At 39.8% G+C, this 15,382-nt stretch overlaps 1 protein-coding gene across 1 annotated transcript; it reads right to left on the bottom strand.

The window, feature by feature from the left end:
- Positions 1–4,533: 4,533 nt before the first annotated feature.
- On the bottom strand, positions 4,534–14,303 carry LOC119903492 (transient receptor potential cation channel subfamily M member 2-like). The gene is made up of 19 exons (XM_038719711.1): positions 14,127–14,303; positions 12,951–13,049; positions 12,595–12,808; positions 12,045–12,163; positions 11,818–11,950; positions 11,343–11,514; positions 10,891–11,071; positions 10,531–10,712; positions 9,713–9,845; positions 8,022–8,109; positions 7,700–7,784; positions 7,454–7,599; positions 7,276–7,340; positions 6,990–7,019; positions 6,806–6,892; positions 6,632–6,710; positions 6,433–6,534; positions 4,995–5,111; positions 4,534–4,793 (listed from the first exon to the last, which is right to left on the bottom strand). Exons 1-19 carry the CDS (start codon positions 14,252–14,254, stop codon positions 4,677–4,679), a joined length of 2,277 nt encoding a protein of 758 aa, XP_038575639.1. The 5' UTR covers positions 14,255–14,303; the 3' UTR covers positions 4,534–4,676.
- Positions 14,304–15,382: the final 1,079 nt, after the last annotated feature.

Here is a 15,382-nt window from a genome sequence, read left to right as displayed (position 1 = left end):
AATAACAATCGCATTTTTTTGAAATAACAATATAAGAAATGTTCAATAAATACTTAATACATTTGATTTTATTAACTTAAATCATACACAATTAATTTGTTATTAAGATGTTTATTTTGTTGAGGAAAAAGGACTGAAAAAAACTTTTACTTAATTTTACTTAAACATATTTGTTGACAAAGATTTTATCATAATTGTTTTGAATGTTCTGCCTCAGATTTGTGAAGTGATCCACAAGTGTTGACCATAAAGAAGAGTTTAAACCACAATTAACCATCAGGTTTCTTTAACTTTCACTCAGGAGCAAAAATCAGCCTTTAAATCGAAAGAAATAACGATTTGATACTTATCGTGATAATTAGCGATATCGAAGATATGAAACTTTTATCGTGATAAAAATTTTGCCATATCGTCCAACCCTATCTATTCATGGATTAATCATTTAGTCAAGAAATAGTCATCAAAAGATTCTGAGAGAAGAAAGTGATAGAAAATAACAAGGACTAAATCTTTACATTTGAGAAGCTGGAAGCAGAGATATTGGCCATTCTTTCTTGATTAATCAATTATCAAAATTGCATTGCAGTTGGGGAGGAAATTCCAGGGCAACACTCTTTGTAATGTCTCGGGAAATGAAACGGATGTTGTTGTTGTTTCTGCTTAAGTGAAGAATCACGCCTTCGCTAATGTATACTGTTGAAAAGAAAAACAGTCTGCTCACTTTTTGTTGGTTCAATGTCAACACTCTCCTATAAAAAGAGTTCTTGGAACATAAAAAATATATTAAAGAGCTTTAAAAAAAAAAAAGCAAAACTGGCCCACATCTTCAGTTGCTCACATTTTCTGTAAACCTGGTGCTTGGTACCTTTGTGCCATAGTTAAGAACACAAAGAACACCTGAGAGGTGTAGCCTTCAGCGCGCTGTTAGCGGGGGACTGCATTTGACTGATTAGTGCAGCGAGTGACCTGTAACTGCACCACAGACGGGCAGCAGCTACAAGCGAGGCGAAGCCATTAGTGACACACGTGCACACTTACTGGAAATGTCCCACTCAGCACAATGAGGGTGGAACCCGATGCTACTGCCAGGACAGCACACACTGCTCACACATTTCCACTGCTGACTGACAGAAAGGACAAGATTGAGATTCAGATGGCCGCTGAGATCTGCTACACTGCTCACAGCAGAGCGTGCTACGTGAGGTGTTGCTGGTCCCACTACTGATGGGGGACACTGAGAATGATCTGACCTTGGATACATATCGCCAGTTTATTAGGTACACCTAGCTGAAACGAATGCAGTCACACAACAGTCCTGCAAAACAAATCCTACCTTCATGAAGGTTATAACAGGTGTTGATTCTGCCTTTTGGTCGTTTAGGAGACTGCGACAGAGGTGTTATAAAGTGTATTTGAAGGTAATTACACATTTTAAAGAACTGTCATTACTTTACAACACCATTACTCCATTTAAAAATGTTTGATAGCATTATATTTCTTGAACGGTGTATTGTTTAAGACTGGAATTTCTGGTTTGTAATGCAATTGAATTGTATAGCATCATAGTGAGAGGTGTGTCTAATATATCGTCCCCCCTCACTGATATAAACAGGTATAAACAGGTGGCCAAAATAGCTCTGATTATGATGCAATCCAGCACCACAAACTACAGCCTCGAAAATCACCATGAAGTTTAAACTAAAACTATTTAAACAAAGCTGAACGTGATTTATTGCAGGGTTGTTGCATTAATTTAAGACACTTAATGTTAACACTTAAACTTAACAACCTGGCAACTGAATGTATACACCACATAATATCCTCAATAAAAAGAAATAAGTGTGAGTGGAGACAGCAGAATATTAAAATCACTGCCAACCTGTCCCAACCAGGATCTTTTTTTACTCTTTTGTTTGAGCCACGTAGTTAAAATACTACACAAAAGTACATGCTGAGCAACATCTTACTCAAAAACAAACATTTCTTCACCACCCACTATAATTTAGCCTCATCTCCTGCAGCCTATAATTTCCTCCTTCTGCTGGTTCAAGCACACAAGGTCTTTTTTTCTGGATCCAAACAGCTCAGTATTCAACAAGATTGTCCACCTGGTTACATAATGAAGGCAGAAAAGTATTATTTTAATACTTGAACACGCAAGATCCCACTTTGTCTGCTGTTTGACTCACCAGGAGCAGCTAGTCAGCTAGTGGTAAAGTCTATCTCTGGGGTGCAGCAGGTGTTGTTGTGTGGCTCTAAATTCATTCATAAACAGGGTAAACAGCTGGCGTACAGTCCACTGTCGTCGTGTTAATGCAAACAGACCGCAGCTCAACTTGACAGCTACCACAGTCAGCACATTTAGCTTCACCCGGCAAGCGAACCAAATCGCTTCTAGTCACACTATTCAAATGTGAAGGTTTTAATTTCGCTATAACGCCGGGTTTTCATAAAAGAAGTCATAAAAGAAGCTGAGAATATTACCGCTTTGCTCCGCTGAGTCCCTCAGAGATGTCCGACTGCTCCCTCGATCCATCTATTTACTGTCCAAGCCAATGGTGTGGTCTTGTGAGCGTCCGACGTCACTTCCGGACACTCGTACACCTGTAGTTAAAGATCGTCTATTTAAAAGATGAATCCAGCAGCAGGACAAGTCGCCCAGCTTCCGGTCTGAAGTCCAATTTTGAAGAACTTTGATTTAAAATTGTCCACTGGCACAGTTTGATATTGTCATTTTAACTTTATAGTAAAAATGGTTATATACATTGATTTCTTCATTATTAACTAGCAAAATAATGTAGTATATAGCTACATAAGTACATAGTGTATACTTTATAGAGCTGAGGTAGAGTTGATGTCAGATGTATAAAATAAATACTTTGGTATCTGTCTCACCTTCTTGTGTGCTTTTTACACTTTCATCATTTTTATTAGTGTGCAGCCTCTGGGACAATATGCAGAAATGTTACTCTACACCTAGGCTAAACAACATTGCTTTGTACAAATGTGCTTTTTCACTTAATAATCTTGGGAAGTCCATTTGATGTACATAACTTAATTAATAATAATTTGACAGAACTGGATGTTAACAAACAATTTTTGTTGTAGCTTATACAATTCGTCCACAATTACTTCACAGCAGTGAAGCGGACTCTATTGGAAGCTTCGCTTTATGGCGCTGTTTGTGGTATCATAAAATATAAGCAGAGTGAGAGCTCTTCGTTTTTCTCCTCTCTGACGCTGTGGTTAAAAATAGTCTCTCTATGTTTTCGATGGGCTGCACCGGGACTTACCGGAAAAATTATAATAATAAAGACGCAGATGTTGGAACATATTTTAGCAGAATGTCTAAAGATTACACAAGTTGAATCTTTACAATTAAACGGCTTCATTTAAGAGTCAATAGGAACTTACGTTCACAAGGACACATACTACTTACACTGCATTAAAGTCAACGCTTTGCATATTTTCAGTGTAAAAGCAGATTTCAGATTTTACTTGTGAAGGAACACTTCATTTATCTGAATAAAAAACAAGCAGCGAAACGGGGAGGGTGTGAAACCGATACTGTACCGTCGGGCCACCTCTGCCTGAACCAATGAGCGCCCTCCGAAGCTGCGCCGAAACTACTGCAAGGCTACATGCTTGGCTGGTGGACTAAAACAGTGTCGAAGATTACAACAGACAACAAGGGAATGTGCACGAGTTCACTGTGCAGAGAAAAATCCCAGCGTGTTCACATCGAGTTTAACCTCTTTGCAGAATAATGTGAGAGAGCACATGCATTTTCTGTCAAACACCAAAAGCAGTCAAGACAATTCAATTGTGGGAGCTATTTTAATAATTACTTAAGAGTTCTTGAATATGTAAAGGTCACATGTGAAATAAAATGCAACATAAATACCTTGACAGGAAAATTAAGCAGAAGAAATCAATAAAAGCAGCAGTGCTTCCTTGAAATTCCTACTTTTAAACTTTTACTCAAGTAAAGGTACACATGTATTAGCAGCAAAATATATTAAAAAATAAAAGTTGACATTAGTATAGCCTTTCAGATGTTTACATTATTACAAAGACTATCATGCCTCACATTATTGCATTTGGTGGAGCTGAGATATTTTATTCAGTGTTGGACATTTTCATCTGTGACAGTGCATCATTTTATTTACAGTAATATGATTTGCCTTTGTATGTTTTGTATCAATACCATACATAGTGAACTTTTGGCACATTTCACTAACTTTATTGGTAACTGATGATGATTTGCATCTGTATGTTTTATATAAAAGGTAACTATGAACTATACTGTCAGACAAATGTAGTGAAAAGCACAATATTTGTGCAGCTACAAAATTGTACCGTATTTGAGCAAATGTACTTAGTTACCTACCGCTGAAGTTTTTATTCTCAGTGAACACATATGAATGCTAACACATGTATTAAGTGTACAGCACAGTGTGTTGCTAAACATTCAGTTTACAGTCCTGTGTCATTTGTGTAAATTGTTGAAAAATAATCCACAGGAGGCATACATTATGGCTTTATAGTGTCTTTTTTCACAATTGCTTTCACTGCAGCAAAATGAATCTACGTGACCCTTAACAAAAAAGGCCACACAAACAGTCAGAAGAAAATCTGTGGATCGAGGCACATTTACAGCTATAGCAGCGTGGACATCAGAACTTGCTGTTGTGCAGCTCAGCAACCTGCCGCAGAGTGTCTCTTTGGTTTGAGCCAAGTCTGGTTTTGCCGCTCACCTCCTGCCACTGTAGAGCACCATGGCTGCTCACCACCTAAGAAGGAGATCATCAAAAAAACAATAAGGAATTATATATTCCCTGTAGGGGGGATAATTAAATGTTCCTCCCCAAAGATCACACATATGCAGAGCTAACAAATAGTCCATCAGTCAAGTTCTTCATATATACTACATAAAAAAAAATATTGGATGTGGTATGTATTTAAAAACAATAAAATAATAATAATGTTCTTACCATACTGTTGATTTCTACCATCTCCTTGCTCGTTCTGTCCAGGTGAATGTTTAGGACAGTGGTTTCCACCCAGGCATTATCTGTGTTCCTGCAGTCATCTACATAACCCTCAAACACCTGAAACACAGTAACACAACAACCGCAAGTCAGAATTTGCAAGTTCCTCAATGTCAGAAAAGCATGTTTACATTAAATATTACTCCTTCAAATCAAATCAGCAATAGTGAATTACAGGTGTGATCCTGCACAACAGTCAGTGTGTCTTGAAAAACTAAACTAATTTGCTGATAAGAACCTCTACTAATGTCATGATCCCCCTGCCTTGACATCTGATAAGTGAGTGAAAGTGTTTATGATTTTATTTTTCACTTTTGTATGAATGTCGGATGCTTGCTGCATTTTGGTTTTGTCTGTGTTGTGTTCTCTCTCTCTCTCTCTCTATCCTTCTCTCCTGGCTGCGGAGTTATGGGCACACTGCTGTTCCCGGGGTTGGCATCCAGACACACCTGCCGCTCATTCCTAATCACCCACCTGACCCATATCCTGCCATAATTTAGGAAGAGCCTGATTTCAAGTCCCTGCCAGATTATTGAGTCGTCTATTGTGTGTCTTGAGACTGAACTGTATTAGTTTTTTAGAAACATGCTTTTGCTAATCGCTTTCTAATCTCCACCACCAGACATGCTCTCCTGCAAACCCCCCCCAACCTATCACCTCGTGGTTCATGGAAAACACTGGACTGTCTCACTATGAAACCCACCTGCTTGCTTAACCCTGGATGCAACTCACTGCACTTGGTGTTCATCTGCTGGCCCCACTCCCTTTACATTCCTCCCTTGTTCTAATGAATCACCAGATATCTGACAACTCAGTGCATCATTTAAGTGGCAGAAGATTTTGGTGATCACATGTCTCAGACTTTAGGAAGAGGTCTTCTTGCCTTTGTCCAACCCATTTATATTAATGAGGTTAGGCTAACTAATAGAAACGCCTTTCTCTGTATAAATCAGTACTAGATCAACTACGACCATAAAGTTGAATCAATATCTCTCGGAAACAGTTTCAACAAAAAATAAACATCATAATCTTCATGAAGGGAGGATTTATTGCAGGACTGTTGTGTTATACTGCATTAGTTTTAGCTTGGTGTGCCCAATAAACTGGCAACTGAGTGTAGGTTCCCCGGCTACAAACTCAAAGTTGGTTTCCATAATGCTTGAAGTTATTTTTGATTCCCATACAGGTCTACAAGGCCTCTCAGGTCATCAGATTAAGGGCTCTTGGTTGTGTCCCGCTCAAAGTTTTTGAGTGAAGTTACTTTGAATTTACTGTTGCGTCTTATTCATTACTGTGCTTTTATTAATCATCCAGTCGCTGTCTGTAAACCAAACTGATCCTCCAGGAACCTTTGAGCTTTACGCTACAAAGGCAGACCTACCTTTGTTCCCTCTGGTACTTTTGCATTTATTTTTTCAAACAGTTTCTTCCCCAGGATTCTCTGAAGAGTCAACGGCAAATAATCAGCAGAATGGGCAGGTCCCTGCAGGTTTCAAAATCACAACACAACTGTATATTTATTTTGAACAACTCAAAAATTAAAGAAAAAGCACATGAAGTGATCAAACAGTGAGACTCACGCCAGGTAAAGCCAAATTTCCTTGGCTCTCGTCCAAAACCGCCAGGTACTCCAAAACAGATCTCGCGCTGTCTCGCCAGCTAAAATTTTTTTAAAAGTCTCAGATCACGGCATGCAATCCAGTGGTGGTGAAACAACCTTTTTGAAAGAACCGTAGAGACATGAGATGACCTACCGTGTAAGCACAAGGTCAACATTCAGATTTGGACCAAAGTGGCTCAGTGCACCACGTCCCGTGATGCCCGTCCTCCCTCCTGGGTTTCTAATGACAGACAAGATACACATCAGACATCAAGACATGCTTGTAAGGTTACTTTAAGTGCTATTTGATGCCTTGAGTATCTTATGCAGTATCATACCTGTGATTATGTAAGGTTTCTGATTCTGATCTGCAAGGAGAAAGACATAAGAAGGCTGCCTTGTAATCAGATAGTGGACCATAGTGGATAGTGGACCCAGGGTTAGATCAGAAAGGTTAGTCAATACAGATTCGAGATGGCTTTGCTGATTCTTTGTTTTTAATAGGAAAATCTGTTGTTATCTTGACAAAAACACCCATAATAACTTGTCTCAGCTGCAAATATATCCACACATCAAACCTAATAGGAACCAAACATTATGTGTGGTCTTCTTTTAAAAACATACCCATCCATATGGTCTCCACCTTCTTCAGAGACGTAATATGTCGGCATGTATGAGCTGAAGCGGACCTGAAAATAAAAGAGAAAACATGAAAACCATCTAATAAACCCAGAGCATCGTTTTTTCTGTAGTGATAGGACCAGCAGCTGGTGAATTTGTATTGGAAATTTATATGAAATACCTCCCATGGCACCTTCTCCTCAGGCACAGGAAAGCGTGTGAGCTTGCTGTTTGGGTAGTGAAATTGACGGGCGTTCACATGGAACCCATCCTCTTTCTCTAAAGTATTTCTCAAAGTGTCGAGGGACTCGTCTGTTGTAATTAGAGCTGCAGGGAAGAGTGCAAACGAGAGGAGATTTGACATGTAGTCTATTTGCAAAATGATGTACATTAACAATAATAATGAATGAGTAATGTAGTTGCTGACTCGGCAATTGTGCTTCTTTTGCTGCGAAACCCTGAGATTTCAGACTGTCTATAATCCACTGAAGGGCTTTGGCTGACTGGATGACCTGATGAGACAAAATAAAAGTGGGTCAAATAATTTTGATGAGTGCTTATACAATGTTGAAGATGACAGATTTTCCACTGGGAAAATCTGGAATTAAAATTCAACAGCCACACGTGTGGGTGCATCAAGAAGTGTGTCATTTCTATATTGTGCTTTGCTCACGCAGCATAATGTGAAATGTTACGGACACAGGTGCAACATTAGTGATAACCCCCCCCAAAAATAAATAGGTCACAACCTGCTCCTCTAGTCGAGCCAGTCCTTTCACCGTGTCAACAGAGCTTCTCTCCTCCTCCCTCTCCAGCCGATCAGCTATAGCAGCAACCCTCAGGAGACAAACAAGCACAGTATGGATGTCTGAATATCACTCCTACGCTGTATAATGGTTTATACTCTATATATTAAGTCAAATTAGAATTTGAGCCTCATCAAACACAACACAAAATTAAGGCCCCAGAAGGGGGTCAAAAGATAAAATCTGAGATCATTAATGGGATATGAGACACGCATATTATTATATATATATACACATATACACACACACAAGTGCTGGTCATATAATTAGAATATCATCAAAAAGTTGATTTATTTCAGTAATTCCATTCAAATAGTGAAACTTGGATATTATATTCATTCGTTAGACACAGACTGATATATTTCAAATGTTTATTTCATTTAATTGTGATGATTAAAACTGACAACTAATGAAAATCCCAAATTCAGTATCTCTGAAAATTAGAATATTACTTAAGACCAATACAAAAACAGGATTTTTAGAAATGTCGGCCAACTGAAAAGTATGAACTTGAAAAGTATGAGCATGTACAGCACTCAATACTTAGTTGTGGCTCCTTTTGCATGAATTACTGCAGCAATGCGGCGTGGCATGGAGTCGATCAGTCTGTGGCACTGCTCAGGTGTTATGAGAGCCCAGGTTGCTCTGATAGTGGCCTTCAGCTCTTCTGCATTGTTGGGTCTGGCGTATCGCATCTTCCTCTTCACAATACCCCATAGATTTTCTATAGGGTTATGGTCAGGTGAGTTTGCTGGCCAATTAAGAACAGGGATACCATGGTCCTTAAACCAGGTACTGGTAGCTTTGGCACTGGGTGCAGGTGCCAAGTCCTGTTGGAAAATGAAATCTGCATCTCCATAAAGTTGGTCAGCAGCAGGAAGCATGAAGTGCTCTAAAACTTCCTGGTAGACGGCTGCGTTGACCTTGGGCCTCAGAAAACACAGTGGACCAACACCAGCAGATGGCATGGCACCCCAAACCATCACTGACTGTGGAAACTTTACACTGGACTTCAAGCAACGTGGATTCTGTGCCTCTCCTCTCTTCCTCCAGACTCTGAGACCTTGATTTCCAAAAGAAATGCAAAATTTACTTTCATCAGAGAACATAACTTTGGACCACTCAGCAGCAGTCCAGTCCTTTTTGTCTTTAGCCCAGGCGAGACGCTTCTGACGCTGTGTCTTGTTCAAGAGTGGCTTGACACAAGGAATGCGGTGTATTGAGTTAATTAGCTGATTAGAGTGTGGCACCAGTGTCTTCAATATTGAACCTTTTCACAATATTCTAATTTTCTGAGATACTGATTTTGGGGTTTTCATTAGCTGTCAGTTATAATCATCAAAATTAAAAGGAATGAACACTTGAAATATATCAGTCTGTGTGGAATGAATGTATACATTATACGAGTTTCACTTTTTGAAGATGATATGCTAATTATATGACCAGCACCTCTATATATATCTTTTTTGTCCCTACATAACTGTCAAAGTTCAAATGAAACAATTGGAGAAGGTTAAATCTCACATCTCACAACTAAAACATATTTAAGTTGTGATGAGGGGTCTCACACAGACAGCAGTACCCTAGAGGGTTGTTATGCAGCCACACTGCGAAACATTCCTTTGAGATTTTACTTTTGGGCTGTGTCCAGGATGCGTTGCTCCATGCTCTGGCTCTGCACCTGCTGTGTGGACAGCAGGTATTTGTCCTTCATCAGGGCCTCCCAGGACAACAGCTCCTCTTCCTCTGCCCGAAGAAGCTTGTTCTCTGAAACACAGCGTCACACATTGAGTTAAAGCAGAAAGGGGACATTTTAACACATTAAAATCTCTAGTGGTACATCCTAAAGAAAACTGGATTGTGTATGAACACTAAAAATGGACTCAACAGTATCAACCGATAAGGAGTCAAAGGTCATCGCCCAGTCATTAGACATTCATATCCAAATCTAAGGACTACCTTTAAAGTTAAGTTAGTTAAGGGTTACCATCTCCCCTCATCAACAACCAAAATTCCATAAGTAGGTCACACAATATTAATAACCACAATGGCTGAACTCCACCTGCTAATAAAGGCCTGAAAGTTCTGGAAAAGTTCGAGCAAGTGCTTTTTGTCAAACTCTTATTTTCAAGCTCAGAATAGAGAAAAAGTCACAATCCCACTTCTTGTTTCTGCTAGTGGAGTTTCTTAGCTGCAATGGAGATGGTTTAGATGTGATCATGTGGGAGATGGTAACCCTATAGTAAAAAACATCATATAAAAGCTCTTAAATGAAAACCCACCATTATAAAATCAGTGAAGTCTAATATGAGTAAGAATGTCATTGTATGAAAAGTAAATGTTTTCCTATAGTGATAAATTTACAACCAGAGAAGAAGTCTGCAGCATATAACCATGAAGTCTACCCATATAGTCGTTCAGTATGTGCAGAAATAAATAATTTAATACTTACTAAACTCTTTGCATATGATGGGAGGTCTGCACAGAACTATGTTCCTGATGAAGAGGTAAAGATGGCTGAAGATTATTAAAGGAGGAGGGGCAGCAGGGCGGCTGTGGTACTCCTTAATTAGCTCGTATCTTTGAAACTTCCATATTCTGTCTGTGTTGTCCTGAACTTCCTGGAAGGTAAAGCTGTGCAGGGACACAAAGAGAGACAGAGGATGACAAGGGGACACCGGTGATAAAGTGGTGAAAACACCATCATCCAAGCTACAGTAAGTGTAGGACTTGCAGTAACAGCACAAAAGAAAATCTCACACTATTAATCTTAGGACTGGATTGAGCCACAAAGGCATTGAGCAGAACTCACTTGAAGATAGCTATGAGCAGGTTGAGCAGCAGTATGTTGGCAAAGAGCAGGTAAACACAAATCATAATGATGGTGAGCCACACGGGGAAGGCTGGGGTTTGGTTTTCATTCAGCACAGGACACTTGGGCTTCAGGGGATCGTCGCCATTCATGCTGCAGGAGTTTATGTCAAACGAAGTATCTGCAGAGGGCAAAGAGATTGTTTTCTCAGTGGTAACATATTAATTAAACAACAAGGTCTGGGCCTCTTAAAATGTGAAGGGTGAAGAAAGTATCCTTGAAATGATCAATGCGTGTAAAAATCAGTTAAACCAGATTCATATATACACAAATAAATATGTATATAATTTTATAAGATTCATATTATTCTAGTCATTATTAGTCATTTCACTTGGCAGCACTACAGTTTTTCAACTACAAAGAAAGTAATACTATGTTCCTTCTCCACTCACTATCAATATCTGTGGGGAAATTTCCAAATATGATGAGGTACGGCTCATAAACTGCCCCCCGGAGAATCCAGTTCAGCCGATTTTCATTGTTGATGAGGATGCCTTGTTTGGCCACGCCGTACGCCACAACCCAGATACTCAGCAGGAACATGAAGAAGAACATATCCATCATCTGGAGGACAAACATCAGACATCAATCACACTGAAAAATGCCTGGATACCACAACCAGTGGGCACTTTCAAAACATGTAAAACTTCAGAAGGTTCGATCTGTCAGTCTGCACACTACCGAAAGCGTCACATCTATAACAACAATTATGTATTTTGCAGTGAGAAGCTTCAGTTTTTTTAAAGGTTAGCCCTGTTAGTCAGCTGTAACACTTTTTATGTAACGCAAAGTGCACTCTCATCTGCGGACACCAAATGGAGGCCGAGTGGAAGAAGCCCAGCGTTCATGTGTATGAGGCCATCTCACCATCCTCTTCACTATGATGATTTTGGGTCCCAGGGTTCTGCTGATCGTGAAGATGGCCATGAGACGGAGGCAGAAGACCACAAAGTCGATGCAGAGGATGATTTTACCTGCATAGAACAGCTCAGTCGTCAGCCTGAAATAGAAAAACTTGGTGATTCATAGATAACCCTTAGGGCAGAGAGCCCTTCCATGGCCTAAAGGGATTGTCTGGAAGGAAGGAAACTTACCTAAATGCAAGGCCAATAATAAAGAGGAGGATGGAAAGAACATCTAAAATATTCCACAGGTCATTAATGTACATCCTGGCTTTCTTACAAAACCCAAAGCCATCAGGATCATGAAACAGCTGAGACAGAAAAACAAAAAATCATTAAAATTGGCAGTTGGAGATTTTAGTAATGTAGTGATATATTTTTTTTAAATAAGGCACACTCTGGAGGTAGTAATAAGCATAATGGTTGAGTAAAACCTCAGGTGGAGCCCAATAACTAATCCTGGCAAAGTGAATTAAATAAATAAAGAGCAAGGAGGAAGCTGAGAAGCTTAGTATTTTTACTATAACATGTAAAAACTGGCAGTCTATCCTTTCCTAGATACAGTATCAGCATATGTAAGCTGGTTGGCTAGCCTGCTTAACTTCAAGTCACGAAAAAAAGAAAGAGAACCAATGCAGTAAATCAACAGACAAGACAAAAGACTGTCGAGTCGTCAGACCTCAGGGTATGTTGATTTGTCCTTAAATTTTTGTACATGTATGTCCCAGCTGCACTCTCTCACCTGTCTGACCTCCTCACACACCAGAGAGAGCAGCCAGATGTAAAGCAGCAACTCCCCGGCAGAGGGCGTGGCCTGGAAGTCGATCATCAGCACCACAGCAAACAGGAAGAGGAAGGCGAAGTAAGACACAATGTTCAAGTAAAACTTGACCTGCGGAGAGCTGTACAGGCAGACCAGTCTGGACCACTTGCTCAGAGGCTTCAGGTGCTGCGGGCTAGTGAGGTCACAGGGGTCAGAATGTCATTTGATGTTGTGGGACCCTTATTTCTCGCTTACCCTTAACTGACATGCTAGTGACCTCCGAACTGGATGGGGTCATATGCTGTCAGTGCATTAAGAGGCAACTGTCTACTTACGGGCCGTGAGAATTTGTTCGAAGTGTACTTCCTGTCACTTTCTCCACTGTCTTGATCTCCTCATCCTTCTCAATTTCTCTGTGGATGACTTCATCACGTCTAGGGAGAAATTTTATTAATTAAGAAACGATATCGACCAATCATCGCTGTAGATGTAGTGAAAGCAGTAACACACAAATCAGTTATGGTTAGCAGAAAAAACATTAAAAGAAGTCTTGCTGCCACCAGATGGTGTCAAATAAATACAAATACTGTGTGTTTTCTGTGGGAGAAAGGCACAGAGCACTGCTATATTACACCAAATCTATGAATCTGTATTGAATGTTATTACATTTTTATTACTGTAAGTAGACAGTAATAGAATCACCTTACATTTTATTCAGCAGACCACATAGGTGGTATGTTACTTAGCTTCAGACCTCCTTGACATGCTGTCACACACAGTATTGGTCCTAAACTAAGCAAAGAAACATTTTCCTGACTGTTTCTCAAGAAGGTGCGCCTCTAGATTTTTTTAAGATGAAGGAAGAGGACAATGGACTCTGGAGTCTCAGTACCCCTTTATGATACTTATATGGTTATTCTTGTGATTAAAGGGGCCATGAAAAACATTTGACTTCATCCAAATATCAGAAAGCACCAGTAAATTGTATTCAGTATACATGACAGCATTATTATCTTATGAGATGATCTCATGTCTTGCTTGTTGTTTGACCATGCCAAACAATCATTGGCCAGGCTGACTGTGATAAGATGGCTGCCCTAACATTTTCACACATGTAACTGTTGGAAAGAGATCTCATATTTCTTTTTTTTTCTCCAAATATAATCTTGGATCTGAATTCAAGCACAACAACTTCTGTTACCAAGTTTTCACCCTTGCACTGCCTTTAGAAACAAGTGGTGGTACAAATGGGCACTGCTGCTACTAGTGTTTTGTCAGACCAAGTCACACCATGCAGACGATGTGCTGAATCAATGTGGTCATATTGAGTAGGTAGTTTAGTTTTGGAGAGCATATCAATTTCTGACTGCTCTTCTGCTTCAGTGGTTCAACTGAACTTTGTCTGTGTTGACATCTTGTGCAAGTCCCTTGAATCTGGGAGAGTTGTCAGACTGACTTTTTTACTGACCAATTTAAATATATTTATTTATTTTACAGCTGATAAGACTAACCTGAAAACCAAAAAGCCAGTGAAGATAAGTGGGAAGAAGACAATGGAGATCAGCACTCTCCACACAGGGTTGACAACTGAAAGCTCACCACACCAGATCTGTGTCAGAAGAGACTTGAAGACAGACATGTTATCAGATCAGGTAGTGCTGAACCTACAGCGATTCATGCTGCTGAAATACTCATTCATCAAGTTAAAGTCACTGATCACAATTGTTCTACTTTGTCTACTCCAAAAACTTTGTGTGCAGTGAATGTTCTACAGTGCAAACGATAGAAGTCTCAGGATATCAAGACGCACTCCTGAATTCTAAAACTGTTAGAAGAAAAGTCCCTAAATATATAATGTGGAGGTCTGCTCTAACCTCCCTGACTGAGCTATAAAGCTTTTATCATCAGCCTCCAGTGCCAGCCTTAGACACGTCGTCTTTCCCCAGAATGGTGACGCACGAACCAACAACTTCTGAGCCCGCTCTTCGTCACTTCTGTGGCATTCACTGAACACACCTGGGACACCACACACACACAGAAGACAAATGTTAACCTTGTAAAATCCCTATATTTACACCAATAAAGCCACTCATTATGTCTGTGGTATTCTACCAATGGCGTGTTTCTCATAGTGATTGGCAAGCGCTTGCATGTCCTTTGCCTCATCTGCATCACTTCCTTCCTCTGCCATTTCTTCAGGATCTTACTGGCGGCCAGCAGCACACATGCAGTCTCTGCACTGTGCACATACAGATACAGAAATCTTTCTGCAAGGCCATGTATACGCACAACACACAAATGACCATTTTCAAACCTTGTCTGTATTAGAGTAAGTGTTTACCTGCTCCCAGGCAATTTCAGCCAGCTCCTTATTGTTCTGGACAACAGCCCAAAGGAAAAGGTCTGTCCCTGAGTCCCTCTGTGCTTCAGTACTGTCCTCAATGAGTGGAGCTGGGAACCCGCCTGACTCTAGACAGCTAGAGGAAAAGTGAAGGAATTTGTTGCATTAATTGCATTGTTTATGGCTGTAGCTTGATTTCAGATATACTAATTATAAACTCTCCCAAGTCATATGCCCCTTAAAAAATCTGTTTTTTAGTCAGTTTATACTTCCTGTAAATTTTATTTCTAAACTAAGATCGAAAACACCCTCTCCAAATTCTGGTGACAATACTGAATCCCTTTATCCCTTTATTATTTGTTGGCCTAACTGAATACTTCTAAACTCTTTGCTGATGATGGGAGGTCTGCACAGAAGTAGTCTATT

Source organism: Micropterus salmoides, unplaced genomic scaffold (genome assembly GCF_014851395.1).
Source record: "Micropterus salmoides isolate LMB-PRFRI ecotype aquatic unplaced genomic scaffold, ASM1485139v1 Ms_hic_scaffold_15, whole genome shotgun sequence".
Lineage (NCBI taxonomy): Eukaryota > Metazoa > Chordata > Actinopteri > Centrarchiformes > Centrarchidae > Micropterus > Micropterus salmoides.
The sequence above is the reverse complement of the archived record's forward strand: the minus strand, read 5'-3'. Positions and strand labels throughout refer to the sequence as shown.

What these genes read in the sequence shown, in the direction of transcription:
- LOC119903492 (XM_038719711.1), bottom strand. Translation starts at nt 14,254, where the DNA reads ATGTCTGTCTTCAAGTCTCTTCTGACACAGATCTGGTGTGGTGAGCTT. An exon ending in ACTGGCTTTTTGGTTTTCAG is followed by an intron (nt 13,050 to 14,126) that starts GTTAGTCTTATC and finishes ATTTCTCCCTAG; the next exon opens with ACGTGATGAAGTCATCCACA. An exon ending in CGAACAAATTCTCACGGCCC is followed by an intron (nt 12,809 to 12,950) that starts GTAAGTAGACAG and finishes TGACCTCACTAG; the next exon opens with CCCGCAGCACCTGAAGCCTC.